Source organism: Maniola hyperantus, chromosome 15 (genome assembly GCF_902806685.2).
Source record: "Maniola hyperantus chromosome 15, iAphHyp1.2, whole genome shotgun sequence".
Taxonomy (NCBI): domain Eukaryota; kingdom Metazoa; phylum Arthropoda; class Insecta; order Lepidoptera; family Nymphalidae; genus Maniola; species Maniola hyperantus.
This window is the reverse complement of record NC_048550.1, coordinates 430185-445398: the sequence shown is the minus strand read 5'-3', so window position 1 is coordinate 445398 and position 15214 is coordinate 430185. Positions and strand designations below refer to the sequence as shown.

Sequence of the window (15214 nt, the reverse complement as noted above, 5' to 3'; positions counted from 1 at the left end):
CTGCGAACATTACACGTCACCACTTACAATCATGACGTGAGATCGCAGTTATTTTAACCATCACGCCTTTAGTACCCAAAGGATGTTAAAGGCCGAGTGATACATTCACAAGCAGAATGCCTTGCACTTGAGCGTTCTAATAATCATTTCATAGCATCTGTATAGAATCCAGATTCTTTGGAGACGCCAATATACAAAGCATAATGTGGCTTTTGTTAGAATAAGCACTCTGTATATTATTATTAATAAGAAAATGCCTATAGCCATGAGATTAGAACCTACAATCTCATGGATTTCAGTCAGTAACCAAAATTGTACAGCTATTAAACTTAATATGCCAGTTCAGTTAAAGTGGTAACTATAAACACTATTCACTAAAATAATGATCACTATCAGAATTCAGATAACACAATGATTACACAATGGTACTTGTAGGTCTGAAATTAGATTTCATAATATGACAACATTGATTTTTCAATATTTGACGAAAAATACAGTGTTACAGAAAATCTTCAATTAAACTAATTAAGAGTTTCTATAGAAAAAGGCAGTAAATTTATAATGTATTATAAGTTTAGTGTACCACTGAATATCACTACCAGGTAAGCCCCCTTCCGTCTTAGACTGCATAATATCACTTATCATCAGGTGACATTGCAGTCAAGGGTATCTGATAAAAAAAATGTACCATGTTGACCAACCAAAATATCATTAGATTAAAAAAAGCTATAACATTTTTTATTTTTTATTACGTACTTAATTAGTGTAAAATACAGGTCACAGACAGTTTGGTAATCTGAACAACAGAAATTTTACATATAAAACAATATTATAATAAAAATTGCAGGTAGATACAGCCCGTCCGGACTACACTGGTGTTATGACATGCTGTCGATGAGGGAGGCGCGCATCGTGGAAGTTATGGCAGTCGGCTTAGCATCGTTGAGTTTGAACACACTCTCTATCACAGAGATTTCAGTTGACGTAGTGTCCATACCACAGAATGCGCACCAATCATTGACAACCAATCCAGCGGCAACAACTTCGCTACCTAAAAAAGAAGAAATGTATTAAGAATCAGTACCTACCCTTATTATAAATGCGAAAGTGGTGGTTGTGTCCTTCAATCACATCCCAATGGTGCATCGGATTGACGTGATATTTTGCATGCATATAGATAAAGACCTAGAGAGTGACATAGGCTTTTTATCCCGGAAAATCAAAGAGTTACCACGGGATTTTTAAAAAACCTAATTCCACATGGACGAAATTGTGGGTTTCAGCTAGTAAAAAAATAATTAAGAGTATGGCCTTTTTAAACAGTTATACTCGTTCCAAATTAGCCTGTTTTTTATCTTTGACAGCATTCTCAGTTACCATTAGGTGAGTTTGCAGTGAAGTGCTACAAAATATTTGATAAAAAACAAAATTTATTTCATGTAGATTATTTCAAGTGCGTCTTTAGTTACATTTGGGACTCTTACTTTGGGACTGATGGTAATCAGTTTAGAAAACATTATATTGAGTAGCTGACCTTGTTATAAAATATTATATTATGTTTAGGAGTTTCAGGTTATATAAAACAAAATATTTTAAGCTCAAAGTTACAGCATATTATGCTTTTGATCTGACAAAGTCCCATTTAGATTAATCCAGTAATTTATGTGTGATGTATACACACAACAGTTGTAAAAGACTGATAGAACTTAATAAAAAAATTATGTACTTGATTTGAAATAATACCTCTATTGACTGTCCCAGCTACTAATGGTACTTGTAGTAAAGACGATAGCTCGTCCTGGTCCTGAATAGTCGTTTTAGGGTGCACCAAGCCCCCTCTGTTAGTTAGCGCTGTGTATGAGCCTACCAACACATTTCCCGCCACCGTCTGTCTGAAGACCTCGACGTTTAATGTGTCTGCGAGGATTTCTTCTGTGTCCTTGTCTAAGTCAGGGTGTACGAGGGCTACGTAGTCGTTGCAAGCGATAACATTACCGAGCGCACTTAAGCGCTCCTCAACTCTTTGTACTTTGACTGAATCCGGCAAGCTATTCCGTATATGCTGCAGCTCTGTGTCTGTGGTCGACGAGGGAACGAGCAGCCCGTTCTTGTTCGCCACGGTCATCCTCCCGATGATCCTGCACCCAGCTATACTAATATGCACCACTGGAATCGTATCCGCGAGTTCCGCTTCGAACACGCTGTAGAAGTTCTCCGAGCCGCCGATAGCGACGAGGCAGTACGAGTTTGTCAGTTTACTAAACACTCCCACTTCGTTATTATTCTCGAATTGTACACGGACCGCCATGATTATTAAATTTCTTCACAAGTAATGTGCAATTTCAAGATATTTCACAAGTTATTTTGGATTTCACGTGGAGAGAAAAAACAGAAGGGAACTCGATCAATGCTTGTAACTTGTCAATGTCACTTTGAAGTTTGAACTTAAAATTGTGAGCTGTCAATCTGTCAACTCTTATTTCACTATGTTGCGCAATCGTAAGCGTTCAAGTTAGTGATGAAACAAAATTACACAGCAGGTATAATCCGTGTATAATTGCATGTGTAAGACACACGAATCTATACTAAAACAATTTTAAATGAATTTTCGTTATTGACGGTTGTCATATTTCAATCATTTTTAAAAATATGTGTGAAATAATTGGGTAAATTTTCTAGTTTCAATAAATAATTAAAATGTTTCCGGATCGGTGTAGGTGGTGCAATGCATAGCCTGGCAAACCTGAATTATCTAGTAAAAGCTAATGAGATACCAACATTTCCAAGCGATAGAGTTCAAAACTTGAGACGAGCAATTCTTGCGCCGGTTTTTTATAGGCCAAATATCCCACAAACCTTGCAAAGAATAAACTTTAGATTCCACAGAACTTGCAGCTTTTATAATTTAATACGGGTAATTTATCAAGAGCTTCATAAATTCGATGACTTAAACAAAACGTTATTTCAGACGTCGGTGGTGGCTGATTTGATCACGTAGAGGAACTCCAAGCATTGCTCTCTCCACGCCGGCTGAGTGACTCTGAGTTTTCGTATGAGGCCCATAGTATTAGCAACCATGTCGCGGATCCATAATCCATATGTTATAACTGACAATAATGGTTGTCCGTAATAACATATGGAGGAGACAATTTAGGGTAAAATCCCTAAATTCCCTCTACAGCAGGCGTGTGTTCAAGCTGCAGCAGAATTGTAACAGTCAACAACTTTCGCATTAATATAATATTGGTACGGGTAGATGGAATTAGGCATTAATATAATTTATTGACTTGGCCAGGAATGTAATGTAGCGGAAGGTCAGACGCTGCTCATATTCTGGGGCTCGAGGAGTTCGGACAGCAGGCTCACTGTAAGCATGTCTGCGTCTAGCTGCTCGTCACTTCACATGCCCGTAAGCTTACTTGCTCGTCTTACATTGCTTCATTAGTTTTATGTAGAGAAGTACAGGTACCTACTGTGTGTTGGCGATTAGTTCTTGATTAGTTATAGTGAATACATTCTGCAATCTCCTTGCCATTATTTGCTTTATGTGTCAACTTTCATGCCAAAAGTACGATTTTAGTGTGATTTTAGTCCTTAATTTACAGTACGACAAGGCTATCTTGGCGCGTGGCGAAAATCAGAATTAACGTTGCCGTCAAGTGTCCCCTTTGTTCTTCGACGACGACAGGGTCTTCTCCGGTTGGCCGAAGGCCAAGCGGGGGTACGGGCCTCGAGGCGTAGCCTCCTTACCCGGGCAAGGCGCGGGGTATTCAATTACCCCGGTGTTGGTCTTCTAGCCGGAATTTCACCGGCTAGGGCCCGCCATCTTGGCTTGGGGCCTCGTGGCTGGTTGTGTTCCCCGCGCTGCGGGCGATAGAGTCGCCGTCGCGCGCGGGGGTGGTGTCTGGTCTGGTCGTGATCTCCGCGTTGCGGACGATAGGCTGGCCATCGCGCGCGGAGATAGTGTCAAATCCGGTGGGTCTCGCGTCGTCATCATCATCGCTAGGATTGCCTGCGTGCCACGCTAGTGGTGGCGATCGTAGGAGTTCCCGAGGCAGAGGACGCCCGGTCGGTGGTCGAATGGTCAGCGGAGCGATGCCGTGAAGGTGTGTGTAAGGTCCGTAGTCCGCGCGCGCAAACATGCGCCGCGCAAGTGTACGGACGTACTCCTCCACGGTGGGCGTCTTGAGGTCGCGATGAATTCCCTTTGTTCTTGTTTGAATATTCTAAGGATTTCTAAGCCTTGTTCTCCAACAGCGCCCCCTGGCAATGTCATTGAAGTGCCGAGATAGCCTTGTACTGTAAGGATGATGGGTGAACCGCACTTTTTATATGTCAGTTGACACATACGGCGGAAATATGACGAGTTCTCAAAATGTGTGCTTTATATCTGTATCGCTATGAAAGTACCTACCTAGTCACTTACTTAATTACCAACAGGCAAACACATAACTATGATAAGCAAAATGACAACCTTTGGCTTATCACAGGACAGGCAACGGCTAGAATTGGTACTTTGCTATTTACTTCCAAAGTAGGTACCTACCTACTGGCTACTTATCACCTCGAGCACCGCAGACGTACTAGCTCTCTTTGCGTGTTCCACTATCGCTTTATTTTCCAGCCTAGCGCGCATGTTCCAAATTCCGCTATTCATGGCGACAAGGATTTGCGCTCTACCGCCCAACAGACCGAAATCAGCTGTCGCTCTCCGGAAATAGGACCACCAGGTTTATTTATTATATTTTAATTCCTCTAAGTAAGTAAGTATATTTTTATGACTTAAATAGTTTAGTGAGATACCTTGAAATATTTGATCTTTAAGTGAAACCAACATTTACTCTTAGTTAAGAAAATACACGTCGAATTGAGAAATTCCCCCTCTTTGTAATTTGGTAAAAAAAATTGTAGTTCAAATTTTTTTTACCAAATTACAAAGAGGAGGAATTTCTTAATTCACAAAAACACTATCTCTGTCAATCTCGAGAGACAATCAAAAAAAAATTGTAGTTCACAATTTTTTTTTATTGTCTCTCGAGATTGACAGAGATAGTGTTTTTGTTTAAGGCAGATAAAGATGTCTGTTGCAGTAAACCTGACAGAAAGCGAGGAGCAGCGTTTGATCCGCGAGCGCGTGGCAGATTCCCTGACGTTCTCCTCGCCTGCCTCTTCTCTGCTGCCGCCGACCCGCCGCTCCGTGTCCATACTTGGATCTGTTTGTGCTCTGCTGCTTAAGAAGCAGGTTTGCCCTTACTAAATTAATACCCTAGTAAAATCCCACTTCTGATGTTAGAAATTAGAAAGAAACAATACACTATTCAAGACAAGAGTCGCAGGGGACCAAAGAGGTGAAAATTTAAATTAGGTATCTAGATTTTCATCTTTCTGGTTCTTTGCAACTCTTTTGATGACGCTTTTCGGGGTAAGGTCGCCATTCTAGCACCTTGGGACTCCAACCTCTAGCTGCCCATTGCCACTTCAGCTTCGCAACCCACTGAGCTATGTCGCTTACTCTGGTTGTCTCTCCTACGGATCTCCTCATTTCAGATTTGATCACGTAGAGCGATTCCAAGCATAGCTCCCTCCATCGCCCACTGAGTGACTCTGAGCTTTCTTATGAGGCTCATAGTTAGCAACCATGTCTCGGATCCATATGTCATGTTAGCCATTGCTAATTCAATCACAATTTAATTTCCAATTATCTGCAACGCTATGGTGCATCGCTCGTGCCTGAGCGCTGACTGCTGCGGGCTGCTCTAACGACACGAACGCTCAGGCTTCAGTCGCCAAAGATGCGCCCAGCGTGACCGGCAGCCAGCGCTTGGACAACATCTGCCGCATCTGCTTCGGCGGCGAGTCTGCGGAGCGGCTGGTGCGACCGTGCTCCTGCCGCGGCACTATTGCGGCGGTGCATCGCTCGTGCTTGGAGCGCTGGCTGCTGCAGGCTGCCACTTCCTACTGCGAGCTCTGTCGCCATCACTACGTCGTCACCCGCAGTCACAAGTATGTGAAGAACAGTATGGACTATCTAGACACTTTCATTACATCTTTAGAATAAAGTTATATTAATAAAGTTATACAGAGCCTCAATAGCTCAACCGGTATAGGAGTGGACTGAAAACCGAAAGGTCGACGGTTCAAATCCCGCCCGTTGCACTATTGTCGTACCTACTCCTAGCACAAGCCTGACGCTTAATTGGAGAGGAAAGGGGAATATTAGTCATTTAATATGGCTAATATTCTTTAAAAATAAATAAATATATCTCGACTCTAGTATCATAAGGTCGGATGTGTACTTCCGACCAAACTCACTTTTTTACATAAAGGTAATGAGCATTTCGGGCTCTTTCTGCCAAGCTGACACCAGTATTTCTATCTCTTTTCGTTGCAAAGATAAATACATGCATAATGTCGTATCTGAACACATTCTAAAAATTTGGAGAACCATAATTATATTTTTTGACTTGCGTATGTATGCACCAAAGCAATATAGAAAAATGATTGATGTATTTTGAGTTCGACCATTATGCTACGAAATAAGTTTATTTGTAATACTAGCTGGTACTGCAGTTACGCACTTCTGCTTCTAAAATATGTAATAATTTTGTTAGGTAAAATCACAACAGATGTTATGCTTCGAATTTTTTGTATTAATATTTGGACTGTGAATCATTTAAGACTTTTTGCCTTGTAATATAAATAATTTTGCAATAAAATTCATGGAAGTAAGTTGAAATAAAGCTTTTTGTTTGTGACTACATTAAAGTTGGTGTGATTAATAGGTGAGAGATCCATCCTATTTCACCAAAATTTTGGACTAAACTGCGGGAAAAAAGTAAAGAGCCAGAATAAAGCTGAAGACATTTTGAAAATGTAGACTAGAAATTCTTTTAGGACCACGAAAATCACACCATGGAAATCTAAACATATATTATAACTAGTATTTTGCTCGCGGCTCGAGCTGCTAAAGCAGCTCTCGAGGTCTATAATCGCCATTTTGAATAAATAAAAAAAGTTTTAAATTTTGTATGAAAAAATAAATTCCGCCATTTTGAATTTTTTTTCAAGTCATCGAGTAGACCTTCGGATCCTGATCATCTCTTGCCAAGAAACTACTCTTCCATCTTTCATACCCTTCGAGATGGACGCCGATGAAATTTGTATGGCGGCCATCTTTTTTTCCCAATTTTAAATTTTTTTTCAAATTTTTGGCAATTGGATGAGGTTTCGAATGACATTTGGTCGAGCACCTCCCACCTATCTTCAATACCTTGAGCGTGCCCTTCACCCGTCTCCGAAACCCTCAATCATCAGCTCTCTCCATATGTTGCCCAAAAGGAATCTTTGTCTTCTATATGAAACCGTAAGTGAAAAAAAAAAAGTTTCATACAAAATTTTACAGGAGAAAATTTTGGGAATATCTCGGCCGCCATCTTGTTTTTCCAATTTTTTACACTTTTTCTAAAAATCGTTTACTAATATCTTCAATTGTTGCAAGTTGTAACAAAATCGGTTGGAAAACAAAAAAGTTACAAAAGTCAGGTCGGCCGCCATCTTGTTTTTCTGAAATGTCATAATTTTTCCCTAGTCGAATCCCACTTCTGAACATATCTCCCATACATTATTATATCATTTTCTATCTCTTTCTAGGAGAACAATTATGTCAATCAGTGAGTGAGTGGTAATTGAGCTATATATAGTATAACTAGTATTTTGCTCGCTGCTCGAGCTGCTAAAGCAGCTCTCGAGGTCTATAATGGCCATTTTGAATAATAAAATTTTTTGTATGAAAAAAAAAATTCCGCCATTTTGAATTTTTTTTCCATCCATCGAGTAGACCTTCGGATCCTGATCATCTCTTGCCAAGAAACCACTCTTCCATCTTTGATACCCTCCGAGATGGACGCCGATGAAATTTGTATGGCGGCCATCTTTTTTTCGGAATTTTAAATTTTTTTCCAAATTTTTGGCAATTGGATGAGGTTTCGAATGACATTTGGTCGAGCACCTCCCATCTATCTTCAATACCTTGAGCGTGCCCTTCACCCGCCTCCGAAATCCTCAATCATCAGCTCCCTCCATATGTTGCCCTTAAGGAATCATTGTCTTCTATATGAAACCACAAGTGAAAAAAAAAAGTTTCATACAAAATTTTACAGGAGGAAATTTTTTGAAAATCTCGGCCGCCATCTTGTTTTTCCAATTTTTTTCACATTTTCTAAAAATCGTTTGTTAATATTTAAAATAACTGCAAGTTGTAACAAAATCGGTTGGAAAACAAAAAAGTTACAAAAGTCAGGTCGGCCGCCATCTTGTTTTTCTGAAATGTCATAATTTTTCCCTAGTCGAATCCCACTTCTGAACATATCTCCCATACATTATTATATCATTTTCTATCTCTTTCTAGGAGAACAATTATGTCAATCAGTGAGTGAGTGGTAATTGAGCTATATATAGTATAACTAGTATTTTGCTCGCTGCTCGAGCTGCTAAAGCAGCTCTCGAGGTCTATAATCGCCATTTAGAATAAATAAAAAAAGTTTTTAATTTTGTATGAAAAAAAAAAATTCCGCCATTTTGATTTTTTTTTCAAGTCATCAAATAGACCTTTAGATCCTGATCATCTTTTGCCAAGAAACCACTCTTCCATCTTTCATACCCTCCGAGATGGACGCCGATGAAATTTGTATGGCGGCCATCTTTTTTTCGGAATTTTGAATTTTTTTCCAAATTTTTGGCAATTGGATGAGGTTTCGAATGACATTTGGTCGAGCACCTCCCACCTATCTTCAATACCCTAAGCGTGCCCTTCACCCGTCTCCGAAATCCTCAATCATCAGCTCCCTCCATATGTTGCCCTAAAGGAATCTTTGTCTTCTATATGAAACTATAAGTGAAAAAAAAAAGTTTCATACAAAATTTTACAGGAGGAAATTTTTTGAAAATCTCGGCCGCCATCTTGTTTTTTCAATATTTTTCACTTTTTCTAAAAATCGTTTGCTAATATCTAAAACAACTGCAAGTTTAAACAAAATCGGTTGGAAAACAAAAAAGTTACAAAAGTCAGGTCGGCCGCCATCTTGTTTTTCTGAAATGTCATAATTTTTCCCTACTCAAATCCCACTTCTGAACATATCTCCCATACATTATTATATCATTTTCTATCTCTTTCTAGGAGAACAATTATGTCAATGAGTCAGTCAGTGGTAATTGAGCTATATATAGTATAACTAGTATTTTGCTCGCTGCTCGAGCTGCTAAAGCAGCTCTCGAGGTCTATAATCGCCATTTTGAATAAATAAAAAAAGTTTTAAATTTTGTATGAAAAAATAAATTCCGCCATTTTGAATTTTTTTTCAAGTCATCGAGTAGACCTTCGGATCCTGATCATCTCTTGCCAAGAAACCACTCTTCCATCTGTCATACCCTCCGAGATGGACGCCGATGAAATTTGTATGGCGGCCATCTTTTTTTCACAATTTTGAATTTTTTTTCAAATTTTTGGCAATTGGATGAGGTTTCGAATGACATTTGGTCGAGCACCTCCCACCTATCTTCAATACCTCGAGCGTGCCCTTCACCCGTCTCCGAAATCCTCAATCATCAGCTCCCTCCATATGTTGCCCTAAAGGAATCTTTGTCTTCTGTACGAAAGTATTGGTGAAAAAAAAAAGTTTCATACAAAATTTTACAGGAGGAAATTTTTTGAAAATCTCGGCCGCCATCTTGTTTTTCCAATTTTTTTCACTTTTTCTAAACATCGTTTGCTAATGTCTAAAATAACTGCAAGTTGTAACAAAGTCGGTTGAAAAACAAAAAAGTTACAAAAGTCACGTCGGCCGCCATCTTGTTTTTCTGAAATGTCATAATTTTTCCCTACTCGAATCCCACTTCTGAACATATCACCCATACATTATTATATCATTTTCTGTCTCTTTCTAGGAGAACAATTATGTCAATGAGTGAGTCGGCGGAAAAAATAAATTCCGCCATTTTGAATTTTTTTTCAAGTCATCAAATAGACCTTTAGATCTTGATCATCTTTTGCCAAGAAACCACTCTTCCATCTTTCATACCCTCCGAGATGGACTCGGATGAAATTTGTATGGCGGCCATCTTTTTTTCGGAATTTTGAATTTTTTTTTAAATTTTTGGCAATTGGATGAGGTTTCGAATGACATTTGCTCGAGCACCTCCCACCTATCTTCGATACCTTAAGCGTGCCCTTCACCCGTCTCCAAAATCCTCAATCATCAGCTCCCTCCATATGTTGCCCTAAAGGAATCTTTGCCTTCTATACGAAAGTATTAGTGAAAAAAAAAAGTTTCATACAAAATTTTACAGGAGCAAATTTTTTTAATATCTCGGCCGCCATCTTGTTTTTCGTATTTTTTTCACTTTTTCTAAAAATCGTTTGATAACATCTAAAATTACTGCAAGTTTAAACAAAATCGGTTGGAAAACAAAAAAGTTACAAAAGTCAGGTCGGCCGCCATCTTGTTTTTCTGAAATGTCATAATTTTTCCCTAGTCGAATCCCACTTCTGAACATATCTCCCATACATTATTATATCATTTTCTGTCTCTTTCTAGGAGAACAATTATGTCAATGAGTCAGTCAGTGAGTGAGTGAGTGAGTGGTAATTGAGCTATATATAGTATAATAAAACCCCACTAAGCAAAAAACCGTGCATTTATGGTGTTTTTTATGAATCACAGTTCAAATCATCAGTTCAAAAATTTATTGCCCTAGTTTTTAAGGTAGCCTTAAAAAATTAGAGTTCCTAATCAATTTTTTTCTTCTTTACCCGTCTTATAATCGACCGAATTTGATATTAATCGAGAGCAGAAATTATAAGGCACCTACAATATGTGATGATAGTGATTCTAACAAAACATACCTAATTATAGGAAGCTTTAGATTATGTTAATTTAAATATAAATGTAGTATAAATTAATTTATTAATTAAACAACTAATAAAAGTGAAAGTAAAAAAATAAAAAAACTTAACTAAAACACGAAAGAAACAGTTTAAATAAGTATCTGTTAAAAAGAACAGTCGAAACAGAAGCAATGGAAGTTTCAAGAAAGCAGAAAGTATTTTTTTATTACAAAAGTGGCAATGCCGGATTTGACCAACAGTAAATCCTTATACCTGCGTAGTTTCTGCACCTCAAAAACGATTCATGATGCTACCAGCAGTGTTGCTACTTTAATGTGGTCTGAAAACATCAGCTGCAGCGGAAAGAATAAAACAGTATCTTGTCTTATTTCATTAATCTACTAGAGAAGAAACAAAGTATTCTCGAAATTGTTGAAGAATTGACTTTGTGGTTTGATAATTGTGTCGGTCATAATCGGAGCATGATAATCGTTATGGCTTACTTATGATTATTATAAGGATTACCACACTAAAAGGTGATAAATCACAAGCTTTATGCTAAAATGCAACATGTACCTACGTGGAGTAAGATGTAATCCATGCACAAATAGAAAAAAAGGGAACAGCTAAAAACAATGCAGATTACTAAACTAAGAGATTGGTCACAGTTTACAAGAACATGCGAAGGAAACAAAACTTTTTGATAAGTTTGATTTGGCACTACAACATATTTTTAAAGACACATCCCTTTACAAAGGTGATATATCAGGACCGTTTGTTATATCAAAAAAAAAATAAGAACGGCGGGGATTTTCAGATTTCGGAATATATTACCTGGCTACAACTAACGCAATAATGCTGGGTGTTATTATTTTATAAAAACTACTTTAAAGAAGACTTTTTTGTATTTCATTAGTATGTTATAGGTACATATAAACTTAAAATTCTTCCCAGCTTTCGCCCAATATACGACATAATGAGAAACCATTATCCACTGTAAAATATAACCAACTTTTGCAGTAGGCACCTGCTGACCTCCATTCTTACTTTTCGTACCTAATCATTATAAGGAAAATCAGGCTATGTTGGCATGTTTTAGATTTCTATATTGATGTAACCGTCATGTATGCAATTACACAAAAAATGTTTGGCCCACTGTAGGTTTCTAATTACTTTGTAATTTTTTTTTTCCAATTTTTGGCCGTTGTTTTTAATTAATGGGCTTTATTTGTGAATTTGTAAATGTTATTTTCATTCATTCAGAAGTCACAAGGTTTACACGGATGCAATGGTCAGACTATCGGGCGAATGCAATTACTATGTTTCAGATCTAACTAATTAGTTTCAGAAAAATCAGATAGGTAAATTGTTGCTATCTCAAAAAACTCCTAAATGATTTTTGTGAGATAACTACTGTGATCTTTTGTCCGAATATTACTTATGTATAATCAGTTAAGACGTATTATGAAATATTAAGTAATAGATCCGACTTTTATTTCAAATTTGTAATAGTAAAAATTGCAGCCATAAAGTCGGTTTACAACTTGTGCACACAATTTTTTAGCACAGTTACGAATATTACCAGCATAAAGTCGCATATCGTCCATTTTGAAGAAATTGTGAGTTTATATTTTATTTATTAATGATAAAGTATTTCTAGTAATGGTTAATGATAGGTACAGTTAAGTGTTAAATATTACAAAAACAACTGAAATTGTATCTCTAGTAGTTAAGAAATTATGACCCGATTTCCCTAGCATTTTTGTTTTGGCTCTCCTGAAAAGTAGCAAAAATCCACATCCGACCTTATGATACTAGAGTCGAGATATATATATATATATTTACTTAACTGGAGATTTGCCTCAGGCCAAATCGGTTTCTCAAGGGATCTAACTTTCTTGATAGAAAATTTGGGAAAGGATGTTCTTTTGTGTTTGGAGAAATCTTGACAGTTGATAGGTCCTAGCTAAGCCCCAATAACATCGGCAGATATGTACCTACTTATCTATGTGTTTCTGCGGTAAAAATATATCAGAAATTAATAGTTCGATGGAATCCCAGCCACTTTTGGAAAACTGTATCCGGGTCCAAAATAATTAGTTGCACGCCACGCCACGCACAAACAAGCCACATTTAGCTGAGAGCTCAGACGAATAATGCAGCGCTCACTCACTCTCATTCACTCAGGTGGTCGTGGGCGCGGTCGCTGCTAGAGTGGGCGCGCTCGGGCAGGGGGCGCGCGCTGGCTGCCGACGCGTGGCGGGGCGCGGCGCTGGGAGCCGCGTCAGTGCTGGGCACGGCGCGCGCGCTGCACGCGTGTGACGCGGCCTTGCAGGCGGGAGCCAGGCGGGGAGGAGGCGTCGCGCTGGCTGCTAACCTCTTCTCATCGCTGCTCATTGGTATTATTGGTGAGTATCACATAAGTTCTAGCAGTTTCTAGCCATTTTCTGAGTAAGTACACGATATCGTATGATTTCAGTGGCACTGATAGCAACAAAATCTGTTAGGTAAAAGTCTGCTAAGACCTATTTGAAGAATTTTTATCTCATTAAGTAGATTTCAGAAAAGTCATCATGAGATAATATTATTGTTATGGATGTTCCTGGCAAGTTATGCGACTACTTATAATACTTGTGTTTCTTTATAATCATCATGTTTTAAAGAACTTTAAGTTTTAGTGGCTGTAGTTCCTAAATGACGAAGACTTGACGAAGAGTTCTCGCTGTGCCTGACCAGAAAAATAAAATACCTCGCCATGTTGCGGAAAACCCGTGGAACTAATTTAAATACAAGACCACTGAAGACCACAGTGGCGCCCCCAGAGCAAGATTTTTATATTTCTGTTCAGACTATACCAACTTATAAAAAACAAATGTCGCAGCAAGCTTCTTGTACCTAAACATTTTCCAGGCGCTCTCAACGGCTTGCTCACCACCTGGATGCTCCTCAAGATCCAAGAGCACCAGCTGTCGTGGCGTGCGTGGCGCGACAGCACGCTGCACGTGCACGTGGCCCTCGGGGATACGACGCCCACGCAAAGCACGGCGTCCATGGCCACCGTGGTCGGGGACTCCCCTGACGCCACGGTGGACCGGGCGACTAACATTGCCGATCCTTTTATGGTTGCACTACCTTATACCTTACCGGAACCTTGACAAACAATCAAAACCACCTAATTATAGAATTTTTCTAAAGTTTTATACTCTCCTAGAATTTGGTTGCCAGATTGTTTAGGTTCTATATTCTGAGTATTCAGTTTTAACCAAGATAGAAGAACCATAGATGAGACAATTTGGCCTTTGACAGTGGTTTTACGAGTAGCAACAAGTAGGTAAGATTCAAAAATGTCGCAAATGTTTGCATATCTGGTCATATCCACATGTGCCTTCATAATATTACTTTTTGCACTTGTATTTATGCAACACATTACTGTTCCATCATTCTGTTAACTATTACAAATGTTTCTTAAAACTGGAAATGAAACACCGATTAAAAATTGTTAATCATAATATTTTATTTCATTATAATAATATTATTATCGGTATAAATTAGGCTTTTAAATTATTATAGTCAATTATATAAAATTATTTCAGTAATAGAGACAATTATTATTTCAAGCAATTAAATAAAACTAGTACGTCAACATTGTAATAGAATATTTGTTAGATTAGTAATTCGTAATTGAATCGCTATGACATTCAAATCATAATGCACTTTTTAAATTCAAACTTGACAGTTATTGTACGAAGAAGTGTCAAATTTGACCTTACAAAATCTTTTTGTGGGTACTTACGAATTTAATGTCATAGACTAGGGATCTGCACAGAGTGATTTGAGGATGCATCTTGCTTATGTAGATAAATAAGTGAAGAAGATTCTCGCTTCGAAGCCTACAGTGCGTCGTGTTAAGACATAAGTATTTATAGCGAATACAATACCAAATTAACGGCTATGACCTACAAATACTAAATACATCGCTCGAAATATAAACCGTAGACAGAGAAAACTATAAACTTAACTTCCATGAGAAAGAAGTATTTATAGAAATGTTTGAATAAGAAAAGAACACAAATTCCTGAAGTTTATCCTGTCCATCATCATTTTTATCATAAAGGCACGGCAATTCGCCTATAGATTTCTTAGTTTACGGTGAAAATTGTTAGTGAAACTTACGGGCTAAATATAAAAAATCACATACATCTTGAGATTAAAAATAAATAGGAGTGTATACGAGACTGCGCTTGGAGAAACGGCGAGTTGGGCGAACTTGATAAACATCTGACAACATAACACAAACAATAACAACACACACACCGAACGACAAATAGACGG

General features: G+C 38.2%; 2 protein-coding genes across 2 annotated transcripts; one reads left to right on the top strand and one right to left on the bottom strand.

The window, feature by feature from the left end:
* Positions 1 to 729: 729 nt before the first annotated feature.
* On the bottom strand, positions 730 to 2426 carry eIF6 (eukaryotic translation initiation factor 6). The gene is made up of 2 exons (XM_034975959.2): positions 1744 to 2426; positions 730 to 1051 (listed from the first exon to the last, which is right to left on the bottom strand). Exons 1-2 carry the CDS (start codon positions 2306 to 2308, stop codon positions 879 to 881), a joined length of 738 nt encoding a protein of 245 aa, XP_034831850.1. The 5' UTR covers positions 2309 to 2426; the 3' UTR covers positions 730 to 878.
* Positions 2427 to 2636: 210 nt separating this feature from the next.
* On the top strand, positions 2637 to 14041 carry LOC117988765 (uncharacterized). The gene is made up of 7 exons (XM_034975958.2): positions 2637 to 2914; positions 3296 to 3409; positions 4625 to 4730; positions 5091 to 5242; positions 5777 to 6003; positions 13070 to 13290; positions 13793 to 14041. The coding sequence occupies exons 1-7, from the start codon at positions 2726 to 2728 to the stop codon at positions 14035 to 14037; spliced, it is 1254 nt and encodes a 417-aa protein (XP_034831849.1). The 5' UTR covers positions 2637 to 2725; the 3' UTR covers positions 14038 to 14041.
* Positions 14042 to 15214: the final 1173 nt, after the last annotated feature.